General features: G+C 36.3%; 1 protein-coding gene across 1 annotated transcript in view; it reads left to right on the top strand.

Annotated features, from left to right (window-relative positions):
* LOC113225577 (WD repeat-containing protein 7) overlaps positions 1–14,157 on the top strand; it is a 180,066-nt gene that overhangs the window by 37,552 nt on the left and 128,357 nt on the right. The window contains exons 18-22 of the mRNA XM_026457906.1: positions 777–937; positions 1,696–1,790; positions 3,056–3,140; positions 4,003–4,071; positions 7,157–7,249. Coding sequence (XP_026313691.1) covers positions 777–937; positions 1,696–1,790; positions 3,056–3,140; positions 4,003–4,071; positions 7,157–7,249 — 503 coding nt within the window. The remainder of the gene's footprint in view (positions 1–776; positions 938–1,695; positions 1,791–3,055; positions 3,141–4,002; positions 4,072–7,156; positions 7,250–14,157) is intronic.

Raw genomic sequence — 14,157 nt, 5'->3', positions numbered from 1 at the left:
GGATTTGGAAGCTCATCCGTGGCCAATTTTCGTCGGGTCACCGCCACGGAAGCCCATGATTATAAACAATTTCTCAACTCGATACTGCCTTAGCGCGATTAAAATTTTTCCCTTACTAATAACGGTTCATTTTCCTAGGGACACTGGCTTTATTTCAGAATTAATATTTTTACAAACGAAATGAAGCCATTTGAAAAATGTATATCGTATACATTTTCAAATGGTATTGTAAAATTTCGAGATAAGTTTGGATTTTTTACTATCGTGAAATTTTCGGTATCGTGTTTTAAAAATATTGTGCGGTGCATAAGCAGTAGATTTTTTTAAATAAAATATAAGTGCGCAGTTGACCTCCATCTCACCTGATGGAAAGTGACGATGAAGTCGACGATGGAGCATGCACACCTAAATAATAGCTATTCACTCTCGCCTTGAAAAGGTCCAAGTTATAGCGTTCGGGGATCAAGTCTGCAGGCAGGGAATTCCTCTATATAGCCATTCGCCAAATAAATGTGGAAGAGTAACGCTTCGTGCGAGTCTTTGGAATATCCACAACATAGGGGTGGAATCCAAGCCTACGCCTTGTTGTGATATATCTTGTAAAATACCGATAAGCAGGCAACTTTACGGTGTTTTCAGACTCTTCAGCTTCGCCTCTACTAATTCCGAGTCACCTATAAGTCTCTTGGCACGCTTGTCAATTTAATCCAAGGCGGCTAGTTGGTATGTAGCAGAGCCATACCAAAGGTGGCAGCAGTGTTTTTAAAATTGTGCAGAGGCCTCCGGCACCGAAATCTGAATGCCATGCGGGCCGCGACCCAACGCGGGTTGGCGGCGCTGCAAACCACAGGGCAGCAGGGCAGCGCGGGCCCGCTCGCCGAGCCCATTCGCCGTCGAGCACCACTCACTGTGCAGGGCTTCCGATCCAATCCCGCTGGTAAGTCCAACCAACCAAAAACGTGACCCCACATCCATATGAGGGATATCAGGGATACCAACCGCAGCTCACCTCACAACGTACATTTTTTTTATAATACCAGGTGACGTGAATTGTTTGATGGTAAGCGACACACCTATCAGTTGCAGTGCCACTCAGAGCTTTAAATCGCAAAGATCTTATTGGCACTGTCACTACGTCACCCTGAGACATAAGTTGACAGGTCCAATGTTCCTGTAATTTCAACCCTTCAAAACCGGAACGCAGTAATGCTTACTATGCTGCTTGGCGGCAGAAATAGTTACGGTGGCAGTACTTCTCTGGACGAACTCTTTCAGAAGGAGCTCTACTGCTACTAAATCCACATTCACAAGGTCTGTTCTTTTCGAAGACGGAGTAAAATGACATTTGTAGGGCTCCCAGTTTTCATGAAAAATTTTTATCGCTCTTTTAACTAGAACTAATTTTTACAACGAAAATACAAAAAAGACGAACAGAAAGCAATATTAAAACACATTATTTTACCGCCTTTTTCTTTTTTTTAAATAGTAAGGTGGCTATTTTTAATTCTCGCAATTACGAACATTCGGCACTTGGCTGTATTAGTTTTTAATTTACTTGTTTACATAGTTCGTTGTTATTAGATACGGCCGGGAAGAATTAGCACAGTCCATAAATGACAAACTTGCCGTGTTCGTTTTTTAAAAGTAATGCAAAAATTTTCAAGCATGTTTGAGAAAAGGTTATTTTGTTAATAGATCCCGAAAGCCATATACTGTTCTTCGACATCGAGGGCCTGATCGTCGAACTGCTCAGCGAGGAATATTCTGCAATGAGTCCGGCTAGTTTGGAGGTATATATTTTATTTATATTTATTTATTCTTTATTACGTAAATGCGTAGGTCAATACTCAATACTTTATTGCATACAATAATGTTATATACAAGGTGGTAGGCATCAAGTATATAACCAGAAATAGAGACGAAATAAGGGCCATACATTTCTGGTAACTCATCAGTGATACATCATTTATAAATATCAATTCTCCTTTGCACTGAAATATAGACAGCGCCAACAACTGACCTGTGTGTACGTCTCCGTATATTCCAAAAATATTCTGTATTTACTGTAATAAAGATACTATTTGTAACAATGGCGTGCTTTCCATTCGGTGGTGCGGGGAAAGAAACACAACAGCAAAACATCTAATTACAAAACAAACAGAATCAAATTTCATCGGTAATTAAATATGTAATTTTGAAATTTAGGTAGCATATATAGCAAAGCTCAAGTTAACTGGTCGATTTGAAGTGAAACAATTGAGGACACCCGTCAATTGTTTCGAATTCGAACTGGCCAATCAAATGGTAATGATATGGCAGAATAGTTTTCAAACAAAATAAATGACATTTCGTCTCTATTTCTGGTATATACTCGATGGTGGTAGGTAATATAAATTAAGTTCATTATGGACCCCGTAAGGGTGCAAATGACAAAAATCTGAATAAATTAAACTAATTCTAACCCTATTCTATTTACGCCTTAATATTATTACAGGTACATATTGCTCATTAAATAAATAATAAATAAATAAATAACGCACACACTCAACATAGCCTCGCACTAGGGAAACCCTGTGTCGCGGGTGCCATGGACACACACATAGACAACCACAAATTACACCCAAACTCACGAGAGAAATAATTGTAGGCCATACAACTATTTCTCTCGGCCCGGGAATCGAATCTGGGACCTCTGCGTGGCAGTCCGGCATGGTAACCGTTCGGCCACGGAGGCAGTTGAATTGTGTATTTCTTGAGATTTTTTTTAAGATAATAATCATTTATATAAATTTTCTTTTACAACAATATAATTTATTTAACGTAATATCTGTATGATGTATGTAAGTTACGCGCACTTTCCGGTACCCGATTCAATAAAACTTGGCAAATAGATCAAAAGATCGTGGAACTATCCACGAACTTTTGATGTCGGTCTTTTATAAGAAAGTTATTTGCCGTTAAAATTTTGCTGCCTTTTCGTTCTGCAGCAATGTAAATTGAGCCTTAATGGGCTGCTTTTAAGAGCGTCAATAGTGAAAATGATACTCGTTTTCAGGCGGCGGGTCTTATTTCAAGTGAATACATGACCATGGCGCAACTGACTCGTTCGGCCAGCCCTGATGCAGCTAAGAGGATATCAGGTGCTAAATTAATTACTTTATAGCATAGAAAAAATTGTAACATGAATGCACAGAAAATTGTAAACAAGCGGTAACCTAAATATAGGTTTAAATATATGATGTTAGTAAAATAGTCCTGGGAGGTTGTTAGTATATACTAACCTTACTGTTTCCCACTAGGGTAGGCAAAGACTCTGGATGTCCAACATGCTAGCAAGCTATGCTCATGACAACTCGAAAATTCGACGCAAAATATAAAAAAATTGCATATATCGCACTTAACAACTAACATAGTATTATCTCAAAAATTGCGTTATACTATATTTTATCTCAAAATTGCGTTATATTAATAATTTATCTCCAAAATTTCGCTATATTGATGTGTCATTCATATATGATTTAATTTCAAAGTGATAAGACAACACTGTCGCTTACTACTATAACAACAATATAACAACTATATAGGTAATATTAATATAACTTAAAGCCCTTTTTAGATAATACTATGTTAGTTGTCATGTGCGATATGTATAATACGCATACAACGTCAAATTTGACATAACTACTTTCACAGATGTCTTTCATCAGGGTAGGTAGAGACACTACGGACCTCTACCCGGTACGCTCTTGACATACTGACGTCTATTAACATCAGAATTGGGGACCATTTTAGCATTTGTAAAATTAAACTCAAAATGTCTGCAAGTAAGGTATTGTACTGATAAAAAGTCTACCGTATTGGCATGCATTTTGAGTTCAATTATGCCTCATTTTAAAGCCCATAGAAAATTGAATGTGTGTTGACAATTTGTTGATTGTTTTGTGTCCTTGGAAAGTATAAATATAATTTCTCTCTCTATACGCATGCGTACATTACGGATAGATTTCTTCGGTCGAGTCAAAGACAAAGCTGGAGATATGGAGCGGATTCTCAAAGAGAAGGATAAACATGGTTTGTATAATAATAATAATTAGGGCGAAATACATCTTTGTCCACGATAAACCGGTTGGTTCAATAAATCAACCAATTGACCAGTATAAGTTGAAAGTAGTGATTTTTTTGTCACGAAACGTACAAGTTGTGCGCCTAGTGGTAAGCGACACACCTGTACACAACAGTTGCAGTCTGTTAACTAAGATAAACGATTGTTTTATAGGGAACGGAAATTTGTATACGTTTTTACAATAAGATTCCGAAGCACATAATTATCATTATTTATTTATTATATTTTTTATTTCTTATCTTTTATATCATTATAAAAGATAAAATAAAATCGTCTTTATTTGACATGCAAAATACATTATAAAATTGTATAATTGTATAACAATTGTAAAATATTAAATAATTCGTTCATAAGTACAAAAAAAAACAATAGAATAAAAGTATATTAAAAAAACACCGCAATAAAATAATTCAAACACTAACGCAATCAGACGCTGAATAAATTAAATTTAACACGTACAACATTCACACATGAAAATAATCAATTTTAATAATAACAACAATAATTATTAATACAAAGATCGAACACTCAGAAAAAATTCCTTCGATCCGGCCGGATTTGAACTGACGTCTTCTAGCATACCGTGCCAGACGCTATACCAACTAAGCCACGGAACGAACCAGCTGACCTCACGAATTTTTCTATGTGCTTGCGTCGTGTCTTTGTATTTGGTTTTTCAACGTCGCTTATCATTAGGTGTCCGACTTGTTCCTATCATCACTCAGTATCGTAAAAAAAATCATCACATCTGTTTCCCACCGAGGTAGACAAGAGACTGGAAGCTGCAGAGAGCTTTGAACACCCCGTTGTCTGCTTATCGGTATTTCACAAGCTTTTATTATTTTACATGTCACGGAGAGTGAGCGATGGAATTACACGATTAAATTCCACTTTCCCCATTCCATCACCGAGGGACTAGACGTAGGCCTCGGTTCCACCCCTATGTTGTCCATATTCCAAAGATTCGCACGAAGCGTTACGGCTTCCACATTTATATGGCGAATGGCTATGGAGTGGAATTCCCTGCCTGCAGACTTGTTCCGTGAACGCATAGAGTATATAACCAGAAATAGAAACGAAATGTCATTTATTTTTTTAGAAAACTATTCTGCCAAATGATAATTGGTGACAACATCGCTCCGATTGGCCAGCCCGAATTCGAAGTATACATTAGAGTTGGGCAAGCAAATATTATATTATCGAAATCGATAGTATCGATGGGTCCAAAGTATAAGGGCCAAACTAACAATTTGATCATTTTCACTTCTTTGTGGGAAATGCTTCATTTCATTATAAAATATAAATGGTTCATTGATTGCATAAATGTGGTGTCGTCAATTGTTTCACTTCAAATCGATCAGCTTAACTTGAGCTTTGCTATAATGGACGAAAATGGCAAAATTACATATTTAATTACCGATGAAATGTGATTCCGTTTGTTTTGTAATTACATGTTTTGCTGTTTTCCTCACACCGCCGAATAGAATAGCACGTCATTGTTAGAGATATTATCTTTATTACAATTTAGTGCAAACGATAGTTGATATTTATAAGTGATGTAGCACTGATGAATTGTATGGCCCGTATTTCGTCTCTATTTCTGGTTGTATACTCGATGCCTGAACGTCATAACTTGAACCTTTTCAAGACGAGAGTGAATCGGCATTATTTAGGTGTGCAAGCTCCATCGTCGACTTCATCGTCACTTTCCATCAGGTGAGATAAAGGTGAAATGCGCACTTACATTTTTATTTAAAAAAAGGACCATGAATCTGCTGCACTCCTTCACCTCGTCCACTCCCAACACTCTATTCATGCGTGCTCGCTCATTGTGTACAACTTCCATGAAATGTAGGTGAATATACTTTCTATCTGTTCCGATTATTATTACTGCACTTTTTATTGGATGATGTTATGTGATATATACAGGGTGTAATCATTAAGTGTGCGCTGGCGATTATTCCATAAATATAAGAGATATCAAAAAATTTAAACTGGTGTCAAAAGTACGTTACCTAATGAGTAAATCAACATCAATAACTTTTTAAAAATAAAACTTTAACATTGACCGCTCCCATAAATTGAGTGACATTCGTAGAGAGACTTTAGTTTTCCTACTGTAAGAGGTAACAATAACTTAACAGATTTTTATAGAATATGTGAAAAAACACTTTTTATTAAATTTGACCCACTTCTGCTGTCCCGATTTTTTTCGTCCCATGCAACGAATTGATCCTTACATGGAACTGAGTTAAATAGTATAATAAAAAATATTATGAATTTTACTCACATTTCATTATATAATTGACTGTGGCATTATATGTTTATTCAATTAAAAGATAGTTTTACTATTTTATTTTCTTTTCTTTTTTTTTTTATTGTGACTCGGCAAAATGACTGCACCGCGCCTGATGGAAAGTGCGAATACAGTCCAGAGATGAGAGTAACGGATGGAAAACACAAATATCTTCACTCCGTCACTATCATTTTGCCGGTCTGGCCAAATGCTTCTTCACACTACGTTTGAAGGACCCGATGTTATAGAGGGGAGGGAATACATGCGCTGGGAGTTGGTTCCGCAATTTGATGGTTCGGCATAAAAACGAATTGCCAAACTTTTTAGTGCGGGACGGTATTGAACTGACCGTCCAACTGTGGCAACGCAGTCCGGCACGGGTGGTCCGCTGATGGAAAGGAGAGAAAGGGATAAGGTTGAATAACTCTTCAGAGCACTCACCGTGGTACTCACCGTGGTATTTATAGCAGTTCTGTCATCATTTAACTTATTGTTATCTCTTACATTAGGAAAACTAAAGCCTCTCTACGAGGTCAGATTAAATGTATGTGGGTGTTTAATGTTAAAATTTTGGATATCTCTAGTTTTATTTAAAAAAGTTATTGATGTCGATTTACTCATTAGGTAACATACTTTCGATGTCAGTTTAAAGCTTTTTGATATACATTATATTTATGGAATTATCGCCTGGGCACACTTAACGAATGCACCCCGTATAATATAAAAATATCACACAGGTATCCTGGCGAAAATGAAAGAGAGTGCTGAAACAATGCAGACCAAGTTACAGGCGAAGGCCGAGCAGCTCAAGGGACATCTAGACCACAAAGGTAAGTTTAGACATAAGTTGATCAATTTGCTCGAAAAGATGGCTTGATCCGATTTAGCTGTCCAATCTTACCGATACCTCCAATGAACACTACGCCAGCTTAATTTCTGGACCTGGGGGTCGATTCAGAACCTTACGATAACTCAGTTGTCGACCGACTCGATTTGATATCGTACGATTTCTTTTCATTCTTATTCACAGCACTTGAATCGAACGTCAAACTCGTATTCGAAAAATAACCGAAATGACGTCACACCCGTACGATTACTCGAATTTCTCGGCAAACGCTACAAACGTTATTCAGAACACAGTTAGCGAATAAAAGTTACCGAACGTCCTATTGTTTACAAAGTAAGAAGGTAATATGGAAATCTCTTATTATTTTAAATAAAGTGTGGATTTTGTTCAATTTTATTAATTTATTTTAATGCAATATTAATGCGTTCCTATATTTTAGGCCTTTAAAGTCTTAAAAATGTATATAAAAGGATTTAATTTTTTCTTATAACCTATTTCACCGACTGACTCCGTAAACGCTGTTGCATAACGATATCGTGGGGTCTACTCTCGATCTCCATCCGACATCCGTCCGAAACAATTACTGTCAAATAAGCAATACTCGACCAAATGAAAAGACGCGTGATGCGAATGAAGCTTCATACTTGATAGCTGTCTTTTAATTTGGTCGAGAAATAAGCAATTATTTGACAGTAATTGTTTCGGACGGATGTCGGACGGAGATCGAGAGTAGAACCCCCGTATCCGAATCCGAATCCGAATCGAATGTTTAACTCGAGTGATCTGAATAGCTCGGGAAAACGCCTTTCGATTCGAGAACGATATCCAGTCGAACGACTCGGTTAAAATATCGAAGAGTTCTGAATCGGGCTCCTGTTCTGTTTTTATTGTGTTCCTTAATTTTTTCATTCACAAAATTAGTATAGAATACGTGTATTTGCCAGAATACAGTAATGATAAAAGTCTTAAATAAAATTAGGTGCATTGTATTCAACCTGAAAGCAGATGTTCAAATATTAATTTCATGTTTGGTTTCTATCGTTAATTGCAGTTCAAATTAATGTAAATTCTTATTTGGACATTCTAGTTTTTGTTTTTTGTCTTTTTTTTAAATTTTGTTTTCACCAAATTCCGGGGGCATAATATTAGTAAACAAATGTGGCTGTTTACAAAAATTACTGAAAATGACCAAAAAATAAAGTTGACGGACTGTTCATTGGTATAAGGTATCGTTGTAACGATATCGTTTTTCTTGTTATCGTGTCGATGCTTTTAAGACTATATAGGCTTTGAATTGCGCTCTTTAACTGCACTCTTTACGGAAGAAAAAAACAATGGAAGAGCCTCATGCCTCGATTACTATAAGAACCGATGTCGCCAAAACTCACACATTCTTAATTTGAAACACTACAAAATCTTGATATTGATTGATCGTAGTTTCAAATTTAAAAAGAAATTACAAATTCTGGATTGTTAATACAATTTCAACTTTACCCTGTTGGTATATCGTTGAAAGTTAAATACCATCAATACCTATTATTACAAGTTACGACGTTTTGATATAATATTGAAATTTCAATCAATATCATGCCATCTAGCGGTTCATTGTTGAACGACGACGAATTGGTGTTATTAATTTAGTTTTCCAAACAAGAAGCGACCATATTGCACGGGTATAACCATTGACTTACAATTATATGGACGTCGGGTCCGCGCTAAAAAGTGTCCGCACTTGTAAGGCGCTAAAATCGTATACAGAGCGCCAAACTCCGCTTTAGTCTTCATTTGTTCGACTGACAGCGCGATACTGCGATGACATTACAATTTAAATTTCGAATAGGTTGACTTGGGACATTTTTTTCGTGGTTTTTGTATTAGACCCGTCGTCCATTTATTTGTAAGTCAATGGGTATAACCCTTATTTTCGTTTCTTGTAACAAATAAATTGTTTCGATAAACAGCAAAAAAAATTATTAACACATGACTTTCCGACGATGAAATACCACCACGGAGAATATTTTTGGTGCGGCCATCATTTTTGCACTTCAAAACAGCACAATAAGGCATTTTTCTACGATTTTAGAGAATTTGCACGAAAGAATGACACAACCATACCATACAAAGCGAAAATGGCGGGCTGAGCTCAAAGGTCTTTCGAGACCTACAGTTGGCACGCGTCAGACGCTAACTAACCACTTCTACTGTTTTTATTGTTCTGTGGCGCTTTCATGTGTCCGCGTAGAGATCTTCTCTCTTACCCTTTCTTCAGACGGGCGCTAACGAAATGTTATCGTGGCAGTGGGTACTTTGTTTTCACATTTGTTACTATTTTGTCGACGCATTGCAGAGATTTGTTATTTATACAGGATATCAAGTATTTAACTGAAATACTAGTAAAAATTTGATGTCACCACACTTAAACTATCGGTAAAACAGTTCACCAATCGGGTACTGTTTATTTACAGGTAGCTATGGCTACCAGTGACGTTTGCCCGCACATTGCAATTGGTCGCTTTAATGACCTATAACTGTGTGGGTACACATGGTAGTCATGGACCACTCTCAAAATTTTAAAGAGGCCTTTTCGAAAAGATGAAGAAGGAAACGGTTCGCGGGTTGCATCAACACCAGTCTCCCTGGCTCCAATTAAAAAAAAACTGACCCCAAAAGTTCGTGAAATAAAATTTGTCAAGTTTTATTGAGATCGGTTACCGGACTGTGTGCGAAACCGGATTCATCCCCTAGTTTGCCACCCCTAGAGGTGGAATATTTTCTTCAAATTTAAATGGGACCAATACTGAGGTACCCTTTTTCCAATTTGTGGAGTTATCGCGTAACATACACAAAAAAAGAAATACATTTAAATTAAAGAAACTTCTTTTTTAAGTCGGTTAAAAAGGTCATGCGCACAGTACCTATTTACTCACAACATATTCTATACCAATTTTTATATTAATGCATTATGTTAGAACCATAGGGGTTCATGGACCACAGATTAAGAAACCCTGCCTGTACATGGTATTTTTCTCTCAATATCATTATCACTAAGACTTTATGTAACTATATGAGCAAGATAACGGAATTTAAAGTACCTTAACCTTCTATCATTCAGACACAAATCAAGTACAAAAAGTCTTTTTTTGTATTTAAAGACCATTAAAACTGTTTTATTTTATTTATTTATTAAGGTTCATCAACAATTGTTACAACAAATACATTATGAGTGGTTTCTATTCTAGGGTTTATTATACTAATTGCACAATTTTTAACAGATGAACACCACGTGCAAGTAAATTAGTGAATTCAAAAAAGTAGTCCGCGAAGGGCTAGACTCGTATCTATGTATTTACTTAAATAGTAAACAATATTATTAAAAGAAAAAAAAAGTTTTGAAAGTTTAAAGAAAATTAGGTCACGATGATGTGATCGATCGACGGAATTTAACCAAAGAGTCGTGAAATATATCTAAATTATTGATATTAACGATAAAATGGTTATACAAGCTGCATAGACGAGGAACTGGGGAGTTGCGACCCGCTACTGTCCTGCGAATTGGCGTCGAAAAGAGAGCATTAATTCTATGACGGGGACATCTATGCGGCACTTTAAGTTTGAATTGGCTAAGGAGTGAAGAACAGTTTATTTTGTAACGGATAATTTTGTATAGAAAAATCATATCTAATGTGTCTCTACGTTTGTTAGGGTTAACCATTTTAAACATTTTTAACCTGCTATCGTACGAACGTTTTCTTAATCGTGCTCGGAAATATTGGCATTACTTTCAAAAAACGAACACGGAAAGTTTGTCGTTAATGGACCGTGCGACTTCTTCCCGGCCAAGGCCTGCAAAGTAAGTATCAAAATCATTGACCTACAAATAAATGGACGACGGGTCTAATACAAAAACCACGAAAAAAATGTCCCAAGTCAACCTATTTAAACGTAGTGACATGTAAAGGAATATGAAAAAGCTAAAACGTTGAATTTAAATTGTAATGTCATCGCAGTATCGCGCTGTCAGTCGAACAAATGAAGACTAAAGCGGAGTTTGACGCTCTGTATACGATTTTAACAAGTTCGAACACTTTTTAGCGCGGACCCGACGTCCATATAATTGTAAGTCAATGATCAAAATCCATATGTATGTCCGCTGCTTAAGGTTGGGTGAGTTCGTACCGAATTTATATTTATATTATGTATATTATTAGTGTTCCGTTAAATGTGCCGGTGCGTGTAGGATAGCGAAATTTAGTTTCCTAATTCCGGTGGAACGCTCATATTTTACCTAGCGTTTAACCGTACGGTTATTTCTCTTTAGATTTCGAAACAGCGGAACCAAAACAACATTGCATCTGTTAAATAGGTCGACAACAATTACCTAACCTAGACTATGGTACTTATACCAGTCCAGTCTAGAACTAGATAAACTTGAAGCCTAAATAAACTGATAATGTTAGGGTGTGGCATACAATTATGGTTGCATTGTTAACTTGTATAATGGAGCCAATTACTTTATTGAATTATACCGTTTTTCTGTAATTACGATTGTTAGGGTCACTGTTAACGCTTGCATGGTGGTTTTAAAGAGAGATAGAAGGGCGAAAGCACCAAAGCTGTAACGTTGTATTCTTTAAAAAAAAATGTGTAAACAATATCTCCTGTCTGTGCAGAAATCGAGTAGCAATTAGTCGGTGGTTAAATCTATGAGCAACACTAAATTAAAAAAATACAATTTTAGAATGTTTTCTGTTTTTAATTACAATTTTTTTTATACATTTTACATATAGTGCAATACAGACAGCCTCTATCTATCTAATTGCTTCGTATTTAGTGTACACTCTGCTTGGTATTTAGTGTACACTCCGCTTGCCGGTCTGATGCAGCAACCGTATAGGTGAAGCTTGAAAATTAGCAATGCTGAGTCTTCATCCTTTTTAACCACATTACGGTTCTTTTGTTTTAATTGTTCGATTATGTTTATTTATGTGTTTTGTGGATAAATAAATGTCATTTATTTATTTTATTTAAAAATCCTTCGGGATCTTAGGAACGTATATTTGCGATTTGTATGACAACTGAACACACAGAAACGTAACGTCCAAAAGAATACAAATTTAAAGGAATGAAAACTATAAAGTTTGTAAGTTTGAAAAATGTATGTGGTATCCTGTAATTGGCGTAGTTGTTTGGGATTGTGTATCTTTCATTGTAAGCTGTTGGATGCCCGAAATAAAAAAAAATAAAAAAAATCTATCGTTTGAAACCATTTGAAACCATTTATTTCCACACACATAAAATATACAATAAGAGGAAACAAGATTTTGGAATATATATAAAAAAGCAAATGATTTTTGTGTGGGGGACAGTCACTGAGCGACAGAAATCGCTCAGTACTGGTTTTCAGACTGCCCCCGACTTTAGTAAACACATTTTTGCGTTTTGAGCCTGGGGGTCTACTCTCGATCTCCGTCCGACATCCATCCGAAACAATGACTGTCAAATAAGTAATATTCGACAAAATTAAACGACAAGTGTCAAGTATGAAGCTTCATTCGCATCACGCGTCTTTTCATTTGGTCAAGTATTGCTTGTTTGGCAGTAATTGTTTCGGACGAATGTCGGACACAGATCGAGAGTAGACCCCCTGTTCCGTAAACTTAGAGGACTAGGTAATCTAGTACGGTATTAAACTATTAAAATAAAAAAATATTAAAAAAAATAAACACCTCAAAAAAAACCAACCATTGCATAATAATAAAATCTGAATTATGAAAAAATGAAAATTAACATTTTACTCGTACCAAACCGAACCAATAATTTTCTGTGTAATTGTACATCTGAATAACTGATTTTAAATAAAAAAATATATATGAAAAAGTATGTGCTCGCACACATTATATTATGGCAACTTCGGTTTGCATTATGAACTTTTCTAAATTGGTTTTGATCTGGGTGTTTTGGGTAGTAGTACCTTTGCTCGGATTCCATTCCCCTACTATAAGAGTACAGAAATTTCTCTAGTTTGAGACTAGATAATTGGTGTTTTTTTTTATAATATCAAGGGACGGGACGAACAAGTCATGTAGGTGACTACATGCCTGTCCATAACAGTTGCAGGTCACTCAGAGCTCCACATCGCAAACATCTGAGGGGCACTGCCACTGCGCCTTTTACCCTGGGACATAAGTTGACAAGTCCCATGTGCCTGTGATTTCACCAGGACCCTTTATAAACCGGAACACAGTAATGCTCACTATACTGCTTGGCGGCAGAAATAGTGCTTTCCTGGACGAACTCTTTCACAAGGAGATCTACTGTGACAAGTTTCTTATTTTGGGATCAGAGGAACTTATGTGAAATTGGGCGAAGCTAGTGGACTCTGTCTTAAAACTTCCCGTGCCTAACAGTGGAACGTATATAGATTGAAACTATAGTGTATGCAATGAATACGACTCGTATTATTCATATTATCCACCCCAAGGCGATCGGCATTCGTGAATTATTATTTGTCCGATTGATACATTTGTGCCGCGTACACATTGCTGGTTAGAATGGACAATGCTTTTACCCGACTGCAGTGTACTGTTTTGACGTGAATCTTATTAAAAATCAGACAGAAATATACGGGTATCGTAATAGAAATTTAGGTAATCACGCTTTATTTTTCGTTTGTTCGACTGACAGCGACGCAAGCAAAATTAGACAGTACTGCGATGACATTACAATTTAAATTCAACGTTTTAGCTTTTTCATATTCCTTTACATGTCACTACGTTTAAATAGGTTGACTTGGGACATTTTTTTCGTGGTTTTTGTATTAGACCCGTCGTCCATTTATTTGTAAGTCAATGAAGAAATCGATTATATTTATGATTAAACATCTTGAAATTC

This window comes from Hyposmocoma kahamanoa, unplaced genomic scaffold (genome assembly GCF_003589595.1).
Source record: "Hyposmocoma kahamanoa isolate Upper Pololo Valley unplaced genomic scaffold, ASM358959v1 167, whole genome shotgun sequence".
NCBI lineage: Eukaryota > Metazoa > Arthropoda > Insecta > Lepidoptera > Cosmopterigidae > Hyposmocoma > Hyposmocoma kahamanoa.
The sequence above is the reverse complement of the archived record's forward strand: the minus strand, read 5'-3'. Positions and strand labels throughout refer to the sequence as shown.